Source organism: Plasmodium vinckei, assembly GCF_900681995.1.
Source record: "Plasmodium vinckei vinckei genome assembly, chromosome: PVVCY_06".
Classification (NCBI taxonomy): Eukaryota; Apicomplexa; class Aconoidasida; order Haemosporida; family Plasmodiidae; genus Plasmodium; species Plasmodium vinckei.
The window spans coordinates 414,919-427,538 of record NC_051298.1 but is presented as its reverse complement, the minus strand read 5'-3'; the positions used below and the strand labels follow the sequence as shown (position 1 = coordinate 427,538).

The window sequence follows — 12,620 nt, the reverse complement described above, 5'->3', positions numbered from 1 at the left end:
AATTATTATTTTGTATTTATACCCTTTGTTTAATTTATACACATCTTTACTATTTTTTATATTAATCAATATACAGTAAAAATAGCAAAGCTTATGTTTATGTGTGTCAATTTTTTTGTTTTATATGTTTTGTTTTCAAAGGAAAATATATAGTTATATGGTATAACATTGTAACATATGTTTTTCTTTTGTTTTTTTTTTATTTACACTAGTACAGTATTATTTAAGATATGTTACTTATTCTATTAAATATTGTATTGTTTTAAGCATATGCATATATTTTTTACTATTCATATTTTATCCTACTGTATTTCATTTTTTGGCAGGTGTATATTTACACTGATTTATATATTATAAAGTTTTAAACTTTAAATTAAATTCTAGCCAAGATTAAAAAATAAAAAAAATAATTTCTATTCATACATTAGTTATTTCTTTTTTTATTTATTTTGGTTATTTTTAAAAATAATTATGAACAGGACATATAAAAAAGACTTTACACAATATTGTAAATGAAAAAAAAAAAAAAAAAAAAAAATATAGCTATATAGAACGCTATACAATAAGCATTTGCAATTTCCTTAAATTGCCCACCTTTTTTAAAGCTACACAATTTATTTATATTATGAAAAAGTAATTGATAATTAACATAGTTTGTGTATTTCCAAAAAGGATATAAGCCTTTTTTTTATTTTTAAAAAATGAAAAATAATATGAGAAAAAAAAAAAAAAATAGCTATCTATGCAAAAAAGCTAGCACATACAAATTTATAAAATGAAAAAATATATACAATAGATATGTTATATATACAATATAATTACTTTTTGATGCTTAGTTAAGATATTCTTAGATTTACACAATTTGCAAAGTAACGTATTTTTTCGTTTTCCCTTATGAATGCAAATTTTATTTGGTCTCCCTTTCGCCTTACTTTTTTTTGAGAACGATGTCGTTCTTTACAAAAAATGTAGGGAATTTCATAAAAATAAGAAAATCACAATTTGGAAAATTAAAAAGCTTTGGATCATATAACAAAAAAAATTATATATATAATCAATATGATAATTTGTTAAATATAGGAAATAAAAAACCTGATGAAATAATCAATTTGTTAGATCAATTGTGTAAAGAGAAAAGGTGTGACAGTGAATTGATAAAATGTATTACAGATCATATATACGATTTTAGTGACGATTTTTTTTGTCCCCAATTAATAAAAGTATTAGAAAATTATGTAAAATTAAAATATTCTGATGAAACACTATTAGGGATTGTATGTAATAGAATAGAAGACTTAGTTAGTTTAAAATCATGTATAAGAATAAAAAAAATGATAAATATTTATAAACAATTAAATTTTCACCATCCAATAGTTAAAATACCATTACTATCTCAATTAAATGATAATATAAATGAATATAAAAATGAGCTTGTTTCAATTGTTAAAAATATATCCTATTTATATATTGACAATTATACTACCAATAATATTCTGAATAAATTAATTGTAAATTCAGAATATTATCAGAAAGACCTTTTTACAGTTTTCGAAGGAGTAAGCAGATTAAATGTATGTGATAATAGTAATACATTTCTTGATATAGTTAATAAAAAAATAAAATATTTAGAAGACAATAATATATGTTGTAATTTAAAAGATTTTATTAAATTTTTTAGTGCCTATAAAAGATTAAATATAAAAGAGTCTACCTATTTACATTCTCAATTTGAAAAAAAAATAAATAACATAAAATTAATATCACCAAATAATATTTCTTACATTTTACTCGCAATGTTATCATCCAAATTTAATCATCACAAACTGTCTGAATTAGTAATAATAAACATTGAAAATTATGTAGGAAATTTTAACAATAAAATAGTGAATAATCAATATGGGCAAGAAAATATCCATTTTTTTAGTTCGGAAAATAATGAAACAACAGATTCAAATAATTCAAAATCAAATTCAATATATAATAAAATAATAGATTACAAAAACAATTTCAATATGAATAATAAGACTGACGATTTCTCTAATTTAGAGAATAACATTAGAAAGAGTTGTAATCAATATATACTAAACTATTTACCATTTCATATACTACTTTTAACATTACTAGATCATGACAATAGTAGCAATGTTCTAACTTATTTAATTGACATATGCATAAGTGAATGTATAGATTTATATGATGTATCAAGTTTAATAAAGATTTTATATTCCTACACACTTTTAAGCATAAATAAAAAGAAGAACAAAGAGTATAAAAATAATGTTGTAAAAATATTTTCGACACTTGAAAATGTTTATAAAAGTGCTAGTACTAATGATATGAAAATTTTATATAACTGTTTTTTATATAATAAAGATATAATTGAAAAAGAAGAAAAATTAAAAGATATATTTTCAGATTTATTAAATTATGAAGTTTTAACATTATTACCATCTTCTTATTCAGATTTAAATTTTCAAGATCTTGAAATTGTCAAATATGCTAGCTCATCTTATTTAAAAAATAAAAAAAATAATAATATTTTTTTTTATCTTAATAAAAATGATTTTTATTCTACTAATGATTATATTTATGACAATTTAATTGTTAGTGTTAAATTCAAAATAGATCTCCTCAAAAAAAAATTTGGACAAAATGAACTTAACATAATTTATGAAAACCAGCCCCTAAAGTGTTTCTAACCATGTCGCTAACGAGGCAGTCATTTGGCTAGTCACATAACTGCTTACTATTAGCTAGTTACATAACTGCTGACTATTAGCTAGTTACATAACTGCTTACTATTAGCTAGTCACATAACTGCTGACTATTTACTACTCATTATTTGACTACGTGTTATTATTTGTTTTTTTTGTATGAATAAAAATAACTTAAAGAGAAGTACAATGGTTGCACACATGTGTAAATGGACATTGGCTATATGTAACCAAGCCATGAAAAACAATCAAAATAAAAAGAAGTAAAATAGTATCCTTATTGAAGAGTTAGTTTACTTTTTCATAACATGCAACATCATCTTGTTCGTGGCTTAAAGAGTATCCTGCATTTTTCAAGCTATCTACATAATTTGAATTTTTTTTGATATATATAAAGTTATTTTTTGAATTATTATTTTGTTTTGAAAGTATGTTAATTTGATCTACTAAAATTGAAAAGGTAGATTTATCTTTAGCATATATATAACAATGTAAATCATTTTTTTTTTCGATTTTTGCCAATCCATTAATATTATTATTTTCAATATTTAATAAAACATTATATAATTCATAATCACAATTACAAAGTTGATATGAGAACATATCGGATATTATATGATCTTTATTTACAAAAAAAAATGTATCTTTATGTAATTCCTCTAAATTATTTTTAATAAATTTACGAATTAATTTAAAATCATATTCATGTATAGGTCTAGTAATATGTTTAGAAAAATTTTCTACATTAGGATTTTCATTGTGAATAGTAACAAGATTCATAGGATATTTTTTACTAACTTTATTATATACATCATTTTCTGAATTAAAATTTATTGACTTTCTCAAAGTGAATCTTGCATCTAATGCAATCATTTTATCTCCAGATACAAATAATGGATTTATATCTGACTCATTAATATATGGTAATAAATCAGAAACTAATTCAGAGAAATTCATAATTGTTGTTATAAGTTTAGGCATATCACATTTTTTAAATCTTGATGAATTACCTAATAGTGCATTATATATTTTTGTATTTTTGATCGTATGATGTGCATAGGAATATGTAATAGGTGGTATTAATAAAACGGTGTCTTTAAATATTTCAACATATGATCCTCCTGATCCAAATAAAAGTACAGGCCCAAAACATTTATCATAATAATAACCTAATATTAATTCTATTCCATCATTTATGTTAATCATATCTTGTATAGTAACACCTTGGAATCCTTTTTCTTGTTTATGTGCTTGTACATTTTCATGTATTTTTTTATAACTATTTATTAATTCTTCTTTAGAATTAATATTTAATATAACACCTCCAATATCCTTTTTATGTGTAATTGTATCGGAATATATTTTCATAGCACAAGGGTAATTTATATTATCAGCATTTTCTACATCAGACAATGTTTTATATATTTTTGTATTAACAACAGGTATATCATATGCCTCTAAAATTTGTTTTGAATCATATTCATTTAGTATATAATTTTTATTTTCAAATGCTTTTTTTATTATTTCTATTGCTTCATTTTTTCGTGTATTTTGTGAAGAGTTGAAGTTATGTTGTTTTTTTATTAAATTATTAATGTAATAGTTTTCTTCATCAGTTGCTAAAAAGGTTGGTATTTCTTGATATAATCCTTGTATATGTTTAACGTTTTGATATAGTTTTAATAAATTTTGTACAGAATGTTCTGGGTGTACAAATGTTGGAATATTATTTTTGTTTAGTAAATTTGAAGATTGTTCTAAGGATGTACCTCCTAAATAATTACATAATATTAATTTATTTTTTGATGACAAGCTATTTTTAAGGTTTATTATTTCTTCTGCTGTTTTTAAAGGATCTGTAACACTTTGGGGGGATAATAAAACAACTATATTTTTATATTGTTCATCTAAAGCTAATGTTTCTATAGTTTTTTTATATAATGCTGGTGATGCATCACCAAGTATATCAATTGGATTAGCTTTACTCCATGAGTTTGGTAAAAACTTATCTAATTCTGTTTTTAATTTATTATTTAAATTAGATAAAGACCCATCATTTTTTATTATACTATCTACTAATAATACTCCAGGACCTCCTGCATTTGTTACAACACATACTTCATTTGTTTCAGGATATTTTGATAAATTTAAAATTTTACACATATTAAATAATTCTTCGAAATTCTCAGCAACTAGAACCCCTAATTTTTTCATAGATGCATAAAAAATTTCATAATTTCCAACCATAGAACCCGTATGTGAAATAGCAGCTTCAGCAGCTTTTGCAGTTTTACCACTTTTTAATACAATTATAGGTTTATATAAACAAATCCTTTTACATGTTTCCATAAATCTATCCATATCACCAATCGATTCAACATATAATAAAATATATTTTGTATTATCGTCATAAAATAAATATTCTATTAATTCATAAAATTGAACATCACACATAGATCCAACAGAAATAAAATGAGAGAAACCAATATTATGTTGTAAAGATAAATCTAAAGCTGCTGAACATATTGCACCACTTTGTGACAGTAAAGAAAAATGTCCTTTTAATATATCACTATCTGCAAACGATGCATTCATATTATGATAAGAATGTATAATACCTAAACAGTTAGGTCCTATAATTCTTATATTATTTTTTTTAGCTATATCTATAATTTGTTTTTCTAATTTTAAACCTTCTTCACCTGTTTCTTTAAATCCAGCTGTAATAATAACAACCCCTCGAACATTTTTGGATTTTAATTCTTCCATTGCTGGAAGGACATAATCTCGCGGCACTGCTATAACAGCTAAATGAATTGTTTCATCTTTAATATCTTTCAATGATTTATAACTTTCTCTATCATATATTTTACTACCTTTAATATTTACAAAATGAAGTTTATAATTTTTTTCTCCCTTTATTAAATTATTAACAAGCGAATTTCCAACAGATCCTTTTCTTTCGGTTGCCCCAATTATTGCAATACTTTTTGGCTTAAATATATATTCTAAACTATTTTTAAAATGAGATTTATAATTTACATTTTTGTTATATTCTACCCATACACTATAAAAACTTTTTCGTAGAAAAAATTGTTCCGTTTTCTGTATACTCATTTTTGATATTTGGTGTGTGTAGGTTAATTATTGTAATTGTTTAAAAACTTTTCAATGAGCTATCTGTATGAAATATAATTGGCTAGTTCCACGTTTTTAATTTTGTGTACATGAATGTGGGAATTTGTGTATAGTTTTTATATATATGACTAACCAATTCAGCTACTTAGCTACTTCAGGGGTACAAGAAAATGCCTACACTTTTGGGTCAGCCTTACGGCTTGATTTATAAATTTTTGTCGTTATCCCTATGTGTTATACAATTGCATATTTATGCAGCTTCTTTATTTTTAATTAAACTTTTTTTTACACTTTAAGGTTTAAAAATTTACTTTTTTTTTAAGCAAAGGCTTACACTGGTAACACTCATAGGGGAATAGGAGGTAAATCTTTAATAATTATGTACTCGTTATTTTTATATTTAATTTATTTGCACATGTTTGATAAATATAAAAATTATAAAAAATATATAACTTTTTTGGAAAATTATAAATATTAATTTTATAGAAAACTAAGTTTATCCAATTATTTTTATTTTTTTTTCCATTCCTTTTTATTCTTGTTCACATTAATTTATATATCATATGCCAAGTCGACCCATAAATATTTTTGTATATATACACCGTGTGAGAAATCTAGCATTCTTATTATATAAATAACATATATATTAAAAGCTGTGCTTGTTTTTTTTTTTAAATGAATTCGATTTGCTTATATAAGGTGCAATTAATTTTTTACATAGATATATGTATATCCATTTGTTTGTGTTTTTTCATGCAAATTACCCTAACCACATGTGTATTCCATATATTTCCAGTGATATGTACACTATCTATTCACAACTGTGAAATATTAACAGGGGAACTACGTTTTATATTTGCATACAAAAAAGAAAACATATTATTTCAGACCATATGTTTATACTAATTTTTGTGCAGATTTAAAATGGCACAAATTGTGTGTGTTTGAACAGGTGTAGCAAGCCGTGTTGTTTAATATACTTAAGAATATACAAAATAAACAAATCATTACATATTTTTATTATTCTATAATTTTATAAAAATACCATAAAATCCACGTTATATTTTTATGGCATGATATAAGTGTGTTATACTCTCTTTCAATCGCATATAATTTAATTTATTTTTGTATTTTAGCACAAACAAGTGCGGTAATATGTTAATATTACATGAACAGTTAATAAAAAAGTGGCAATAAATTATGAACAATTAATAAATTATGAATGTTAATAAAAAAGTGGTAACAATAATTAAAATAAAATTATAAATATAAAAGGTCACGAAAAATGAAAACTAGATATATGCTGCTCTATTTGTGATCATGTTGTAAAATAGAACTACCATGTTTGATTTCGCATATTGTCTTTTATTTCTTTTAATTTATACACAAATTGACAAGCATTTTGAAAAAAATAAGCAAAGTTATTCCCTTCATTAGACAATGCTATAATTGTGTGCATATTTTTAATTTAAATAATATTAAAATAAGGTGTATCAAAAAAAATTATGAAATATTACAAATTCATAAGTGTGCATAAATATATTTAAAAAAAAAAAATTATATGATTTAAAAAGTTGGTATTTTTGATAAAGCCATATTTTGTCATGTCCTATAGTGGTACCAAAAAAAGTGCCTATATATGGGCATTACTGTATTTCATGGATGTTAGTTATTTTTTTCACGTTCAATTACTTCAGGATAAAATTTTATAAAAATAGTTGTATTTTCAGTTTTGTCATTTTTATTTACAGTATGTGCAGTAACTTCAGCTTGAAATTCAGAACTACAAAGAAAACCCTCAACAATACCAGCAGCAAATGATGCGCAATTTATATTACCATAATCCTTTGGTACTGTTATAAATTTATTTAATAAAATGTTTTGATCACAAATCATATATTCATATATACTATCTTGAGATTTAAGTAAATCTGATGAATAGTCAAATAAATATTTCCATAAATGTTTTGAAATAAATGTTAAAATATTTAATATATTTATACTTCTTTTTGCTTTATTTCGATAGCATAAATACTCATTTAATTTATAACCTACACGTATTCCCATTTCATGTAAACAATCCTCTATTCTATATCCCTTTTTACTTTTGTATAAACAATATTGAACTATTTCACAAAATAATATACTAAAGGCACTTAGACTTACATTTTTTTTGGCTTTTAATAATTCTTTTTTAATCTCGTTTTTTCCTTTATCCATTTTGGATTACTTATAAAGGCAATGAAATAAAAAGCTGTACTTTATTTTGTTCGAAGCTTGAAGGGGTCTACACCCGTCACGATTTACAAAATTATATTTTCTAGTTTATTTTGCTGGTTTTATTTTGCTGGCATATTTTTTTGGTTTTATTTTTTTCGGTTTCCCCTCATTTTCCAGCTTGACTTGACTGCCCTTTCATAAAACTGGATTTCCAATTTTAAAAAAAGTTGAAAGGAAAATTAGGGAAATATTTATTTATTTTTAAATCGAAAAAAAATAATAATATACATGATTTAAAAGTGAAGTAATTTAAAAAAAAATTTCACTAATTTTACACGTATGAATAATATAAATAATATGACCCGTTCATATTTTATTTGGTTAAAAAAAAATGAAAATATTTTTCGATAAAAATGGAATATTTTTGTAAAAAAAAAAGTGCAACATTTGTAGAAAACCAAATAAATAAGTTAACCCACAAATTATTATTTCCTTTGAAATATTCATACAATTTTTTATGCTATCATATATAGTGAGAAGGTCCCTTTATATATTTGCTATTTAAAATTAAATCACATTTTTTAAAACAAATTAAATAATAGGCTTAAATAATAGGCTTAAATAATAGGCTTAAGTAATAGGCTTAAATAAAAGACCTGAATGAATTTTGTTCGCATGTTAAGTTTGGCAAATGCTAAGTTTGGAGGTGTTAATAAAAATGTAACCATTCCCATGCATATTATATATTCAACAAAAAATAAAAGTAAACCAATTTAATATTAAAAAATAGTATATTATATATATCACCAAATAGTACTATTTTAAGGGGAACATGTGTGTGTATATAGTTGACCCTTGATATTTTCCATCGGTTTGAAATATAAAAAGTGGTGAAAGAATTATTATTCATATTAAGGGATAAATATAAAAAGTGATGAGACTATAAAATGATAAGACTATAAAATGATAAGACTTGTTTGTATAAATAAATTGACATTGAAACTATTGAGCAGTAGTAATTATACTTATTTAATCAAAAAATGGCATAGCTATTTGAAATAAAAATATTACAATATATGATCACATTATCAACCTTTTTATTTTTAATTGGCATGTAAATATGACACATATATATTACATTTTTAATAGACTTTAAAAAGTTTAATTATTATTGTCCCATTTTGTAAAACATTTTTAATAGACTTTAAAAAGTTTAATTATTATTTCCCCATTTTGTAAAACATTTTTAATGAGACTTTAAAAAGTTTAATTATTATTGTCCCATTTTGTAAAACATTTTTATATAGCAGAGTTGAAAAAAAAAAAAATAAAAAATTTCCATTTAAATTATATTTTTTTAAAGACAATATAATTTGTTCGTAAAACTGGGGATATAATAAAAAATGTTTATATAAATATTTTACAAACACTATAGTGAGATAAATAAAAAAGGAATAGTATATTATAAGCACAATAGTAAAAATAAAAATCTTAAAAATTTTTTAATTAAAAATAAAAGGTATTGTTATGTTGGTTTTATATAAAAAAAATTGATATGAATAAAAATTTCAATATAATTTTTATTAAGCATATATAATAATCCCCTTTTTTACATAGAATTGTAATGTAATAAAAATATATAGTATTAAATAATAATAGTTGTATCCCCGAAAGGGCTATATATATATATATATATATACCCATACATCATATATACTATAAATATTATTATAGCGCATATATAATATGTGCGTGGGCTTGTTTGCTAATATTTATAAAAAATATATTGAAAAGAAAGAAGGGGCTTTTCAAATCAAGTTGGATACTACATGGCAATATTATGCATTAAACTTATAGCATATCTACGGAATATAATTTAAAAAAATATAGCAAGGCATTATATAATTTATATGCATATGCAAACAATATATAGTACAATTTTTACATAATATATTCCCTTGCATAATTTAGCCACGTAATTAAATTTATTAAGTAGCACATAATAAACATTGCATATATATATATAATTAAATAAAAAAGGAAAAGAGAAAAATAGCAAAAAAAAAAAAAATAATAATAATATAATCAAGTTAATTAATTAATATATATAGAAAGAAAATAAAAAAATATATAATAAATGTGAATTAAAGTAATTATAATTAAGTGGATAAAATAATATATATATATATTATTGTACTATATTGTAAACAATAATTCAAATTTGAAGGAAACAATCATAAATTAAAAATTAATTAAGAATGTTTTTCTCGTCGGGTTTTCCATTTGACTCTATGGGAGGACAACAACCCCGTAGAAAAAGAGAAGTAAGTATAAAAAAGATAAATTTATTATTTACAAAATTTCGATCGAATTTATATATGTATATATATTCTACATTTATACGTATATACTATACAATTTTATTCCTAGCACTAAGATATTAAAGAAAATCATTTTCCTCTTTTTTTTTTTTTTTTTTTTTTTTAAAAATTCGTATACTATTTATTACATTTTATTGTGTCATGTTTGTATGTACTTATGTGCTAAGGGGAGTGATCACACTTTTGCCTAATTGGCAAGGTGTTTTGAAATATTTCCCTTTTTTACGACAATAATATGATTTCTAAAATGGGATTGTCACAATAATTATAAGTTCATCTCTTATATTTCTCATCATATTCTTTCTTTTACTTTCACTCTTAGGTAAACAACTCAAAGTATTATGAATGTTTGAATTTAAAAAAAAACTGTACAACGGATGAAGTAAAAAAGGCATATAGAAAATTAGCAATAATTCATCACCCAGATAAAGGAGGTGATCCAGAAAAGTTTAAAGAAATATCAAGAGCTTATGAAGTTTTATCAGATGAAGAGAAGAGAAAATTATATGATGAGTATGGAGAAGAAGGATTAGAAGGAGGAGAACAACCAACTGATGCAACTGATTTATTTGATTTTATATTAAATGCTGGAAAGGGAAAAAAGAAAAGAGGTGAAGATATAGTAAGTGAAGTTAAAGTTACTTTAGAACAATTATATAATGGTGCAACAAAAAAGTTAGCTATTAGTAAAGATGTTATATGTACAAATTGTGAAGGACATGGAGGTCCAAAAGATGCAAAAGTTGATTGTAAACAATGTAATGGTAGAGGTACTAAAACTTACATGAGATACCATTCCAGTGTTTTACATCAAACTGAAGTAACTTGTAATGGATGTCGAGGAAAAGGAAAAATTTTTAATGAAAAAGATAAGTGTGTTAATTGTAAAGGTTTATGTGTATTAAAAACTAGAAAAATTATTGAAGTATATATACCTAAAGGTGCACCAAATAAACATAAAATAGTTTTTAATGGAGAAGCAGATGAAAAACCAAATGTAATAACAGGAAATTTAGTTGTTATATTAAATGAAAAGCAACATACAACTTTTAGAAGAGAAGGTGTTGATTTATTTATGAATTATAAAATTTCTTTATATGAGTCATTAACAGGTTTTGTTGCTGAAATTACTCATCTAGATGAAAGAAAAATATTAATAGATTGTACTAATGCAGGATTTATAAAACATGGAGATATACGAGAAATATTAGAGGAAGGTATGCCTACCTATAAAGATCCATTTAAAAAAGGAAATTTATATATTACCTTTGAAGTCGAATATCCTATGGATTTAGTAATTACTAATGAGAAAAAGGAAATACTTAAAATTTTAAAAAAACAAAATGAAGTAGAAAAAAAATATGACATTGAAAATACAGATTGTGAAGTTGTTACATGTAAAGCAGTTGATAAAGAATATTTAAAACAAAGACTTGCAATGCAACAACAACAACAACAACAAGATGCATATGATGAAGATGGCCACCATCCTGATATGGAGGGAGGTCGTGTTGCTTGTGCTCAGCAATAAAACCAACCTCAAAATAGATACTCCTATTTTGCTTTGGCATAAAAAGAAAATGAGTGCGAACATCGGAGTAAACTATGAAGAATATATATTGACATTTTTCTATTTTCAAAAAAAAAAAAAATATACAACTACTTTTTTTAATCAAAAAGATTTTCAACCTTATTAAATAATAAGTAGTGAAGAGATACGCATATATTAATCCATTATTTTTAAACTATTATATGGATAATCAAAACTGGACAAAATTGAACATATATATAATTGGCTCAATTGCCAAATTATTGCACATTTAAGAAGCCTCTTAATTTATACTAGTAAATACTTACATAATATGTGACAAGTGATATTATTAGTTATCAAAAATTAAATTTTTATAAAAAAAAAAAAAAACTAATACACCTAAAAAGTACCATATATATATGGGTGTGCAAAATAGTAAGATAACAATATAATTTTGTATTATGTCTAATAAAAAAAAAATTACTTATATAGAGGATGTATGCGGGAAAATATAATATATTAAAAAAAATTAAGTCCCTTTTATTTTTATTTCGATTTTTTTTTTTTCCTCTTTTTTTTGGGTTTTTGCATAAATTTTAATTTTGTGACATTTAGGACTGAATAAATAAATGTATA

The 12,620-nt window shown here is 23.1% G+C and overlaps 4 protein-coding genes across 4 annotated transcripts; 2 read left to right on the top strand and 2 right to left on the bottom strand.

The window, feature by feature from the left end:
• Positions 1–947: 947 nt before the first annotated feature.
• Positions 948–2,699, top strand: PVVCY_0601130 (conserved Plasmodium protein, unknown function; the record flags this gene model as incomplete). The annotated part of the gene is made up of 1 exon (XM_008627256.2): positions 948–2,699. The coding sequence occupies one exon, from the start codon at positions 948–950 to the stop codon at positions 2,697–2,699; it is 1,752 nt and encodes a 583-aa protein (XP_008625478.2).
• A 303-nt stretch (positions 2,700–3,002) lies between these two features.
• On the bottom strand, positions 3,003–5,831 carry PVVCY_0601120 (succinyl-CoA ligase, putative; the record flags this gene model as incomplete). Its single annotated transcript, XM_008627255.2, has 1 exon — positions 3,003–5,831. The coding sequence occupies one exon, from the start codon at positions 5,829–5,831 to the stop codon at positions 3,003–3,005; it is 2,829 nt and encodes a 942-aa protein (XP_008625477.2).
• Positions 5,832–7,517: 1,686 nt separating this feature from the next.
• PVVCY_0601110 (trafficking protein particle complex subunit 5, putative) lies at positions 7,518–8,072 on the bottom strand (the record flags this gene model as incomplete). Its single annotated transcript, XM_008627254.1, has 1 exon — positions 7,518–8,072. The coding sequence occupies one exon, from the start codon at positions 8,070–8,072 to the stop codon at positions 7,518–7,520; it is 555 nt and encodes a 184-aa protein (XP_008625476.1).
• A 2,258-nt stretch (positions 8,073–10,330) lies between these two features.
• On the top strand, positions 10,331–11,984 carry PVVCY_0601100 (HSP40, subfamily A, putative; the record flags this gene model as incomplete). The annotated part of the gene is made up of 2 exons (XM_008627253.2): positions 10,331–10,396; positions 10,776–11,984. 2 exons carry the CDS (start codon positions 10,331–10,333, stop codon positions 11,982–11,984), a joined length of 1,275 nt encoding a protein of 424 aa, XP_008625475.2.
• Between the last annotated feature and the right edge of the window lie 636 nt (positions 11,985–12,620).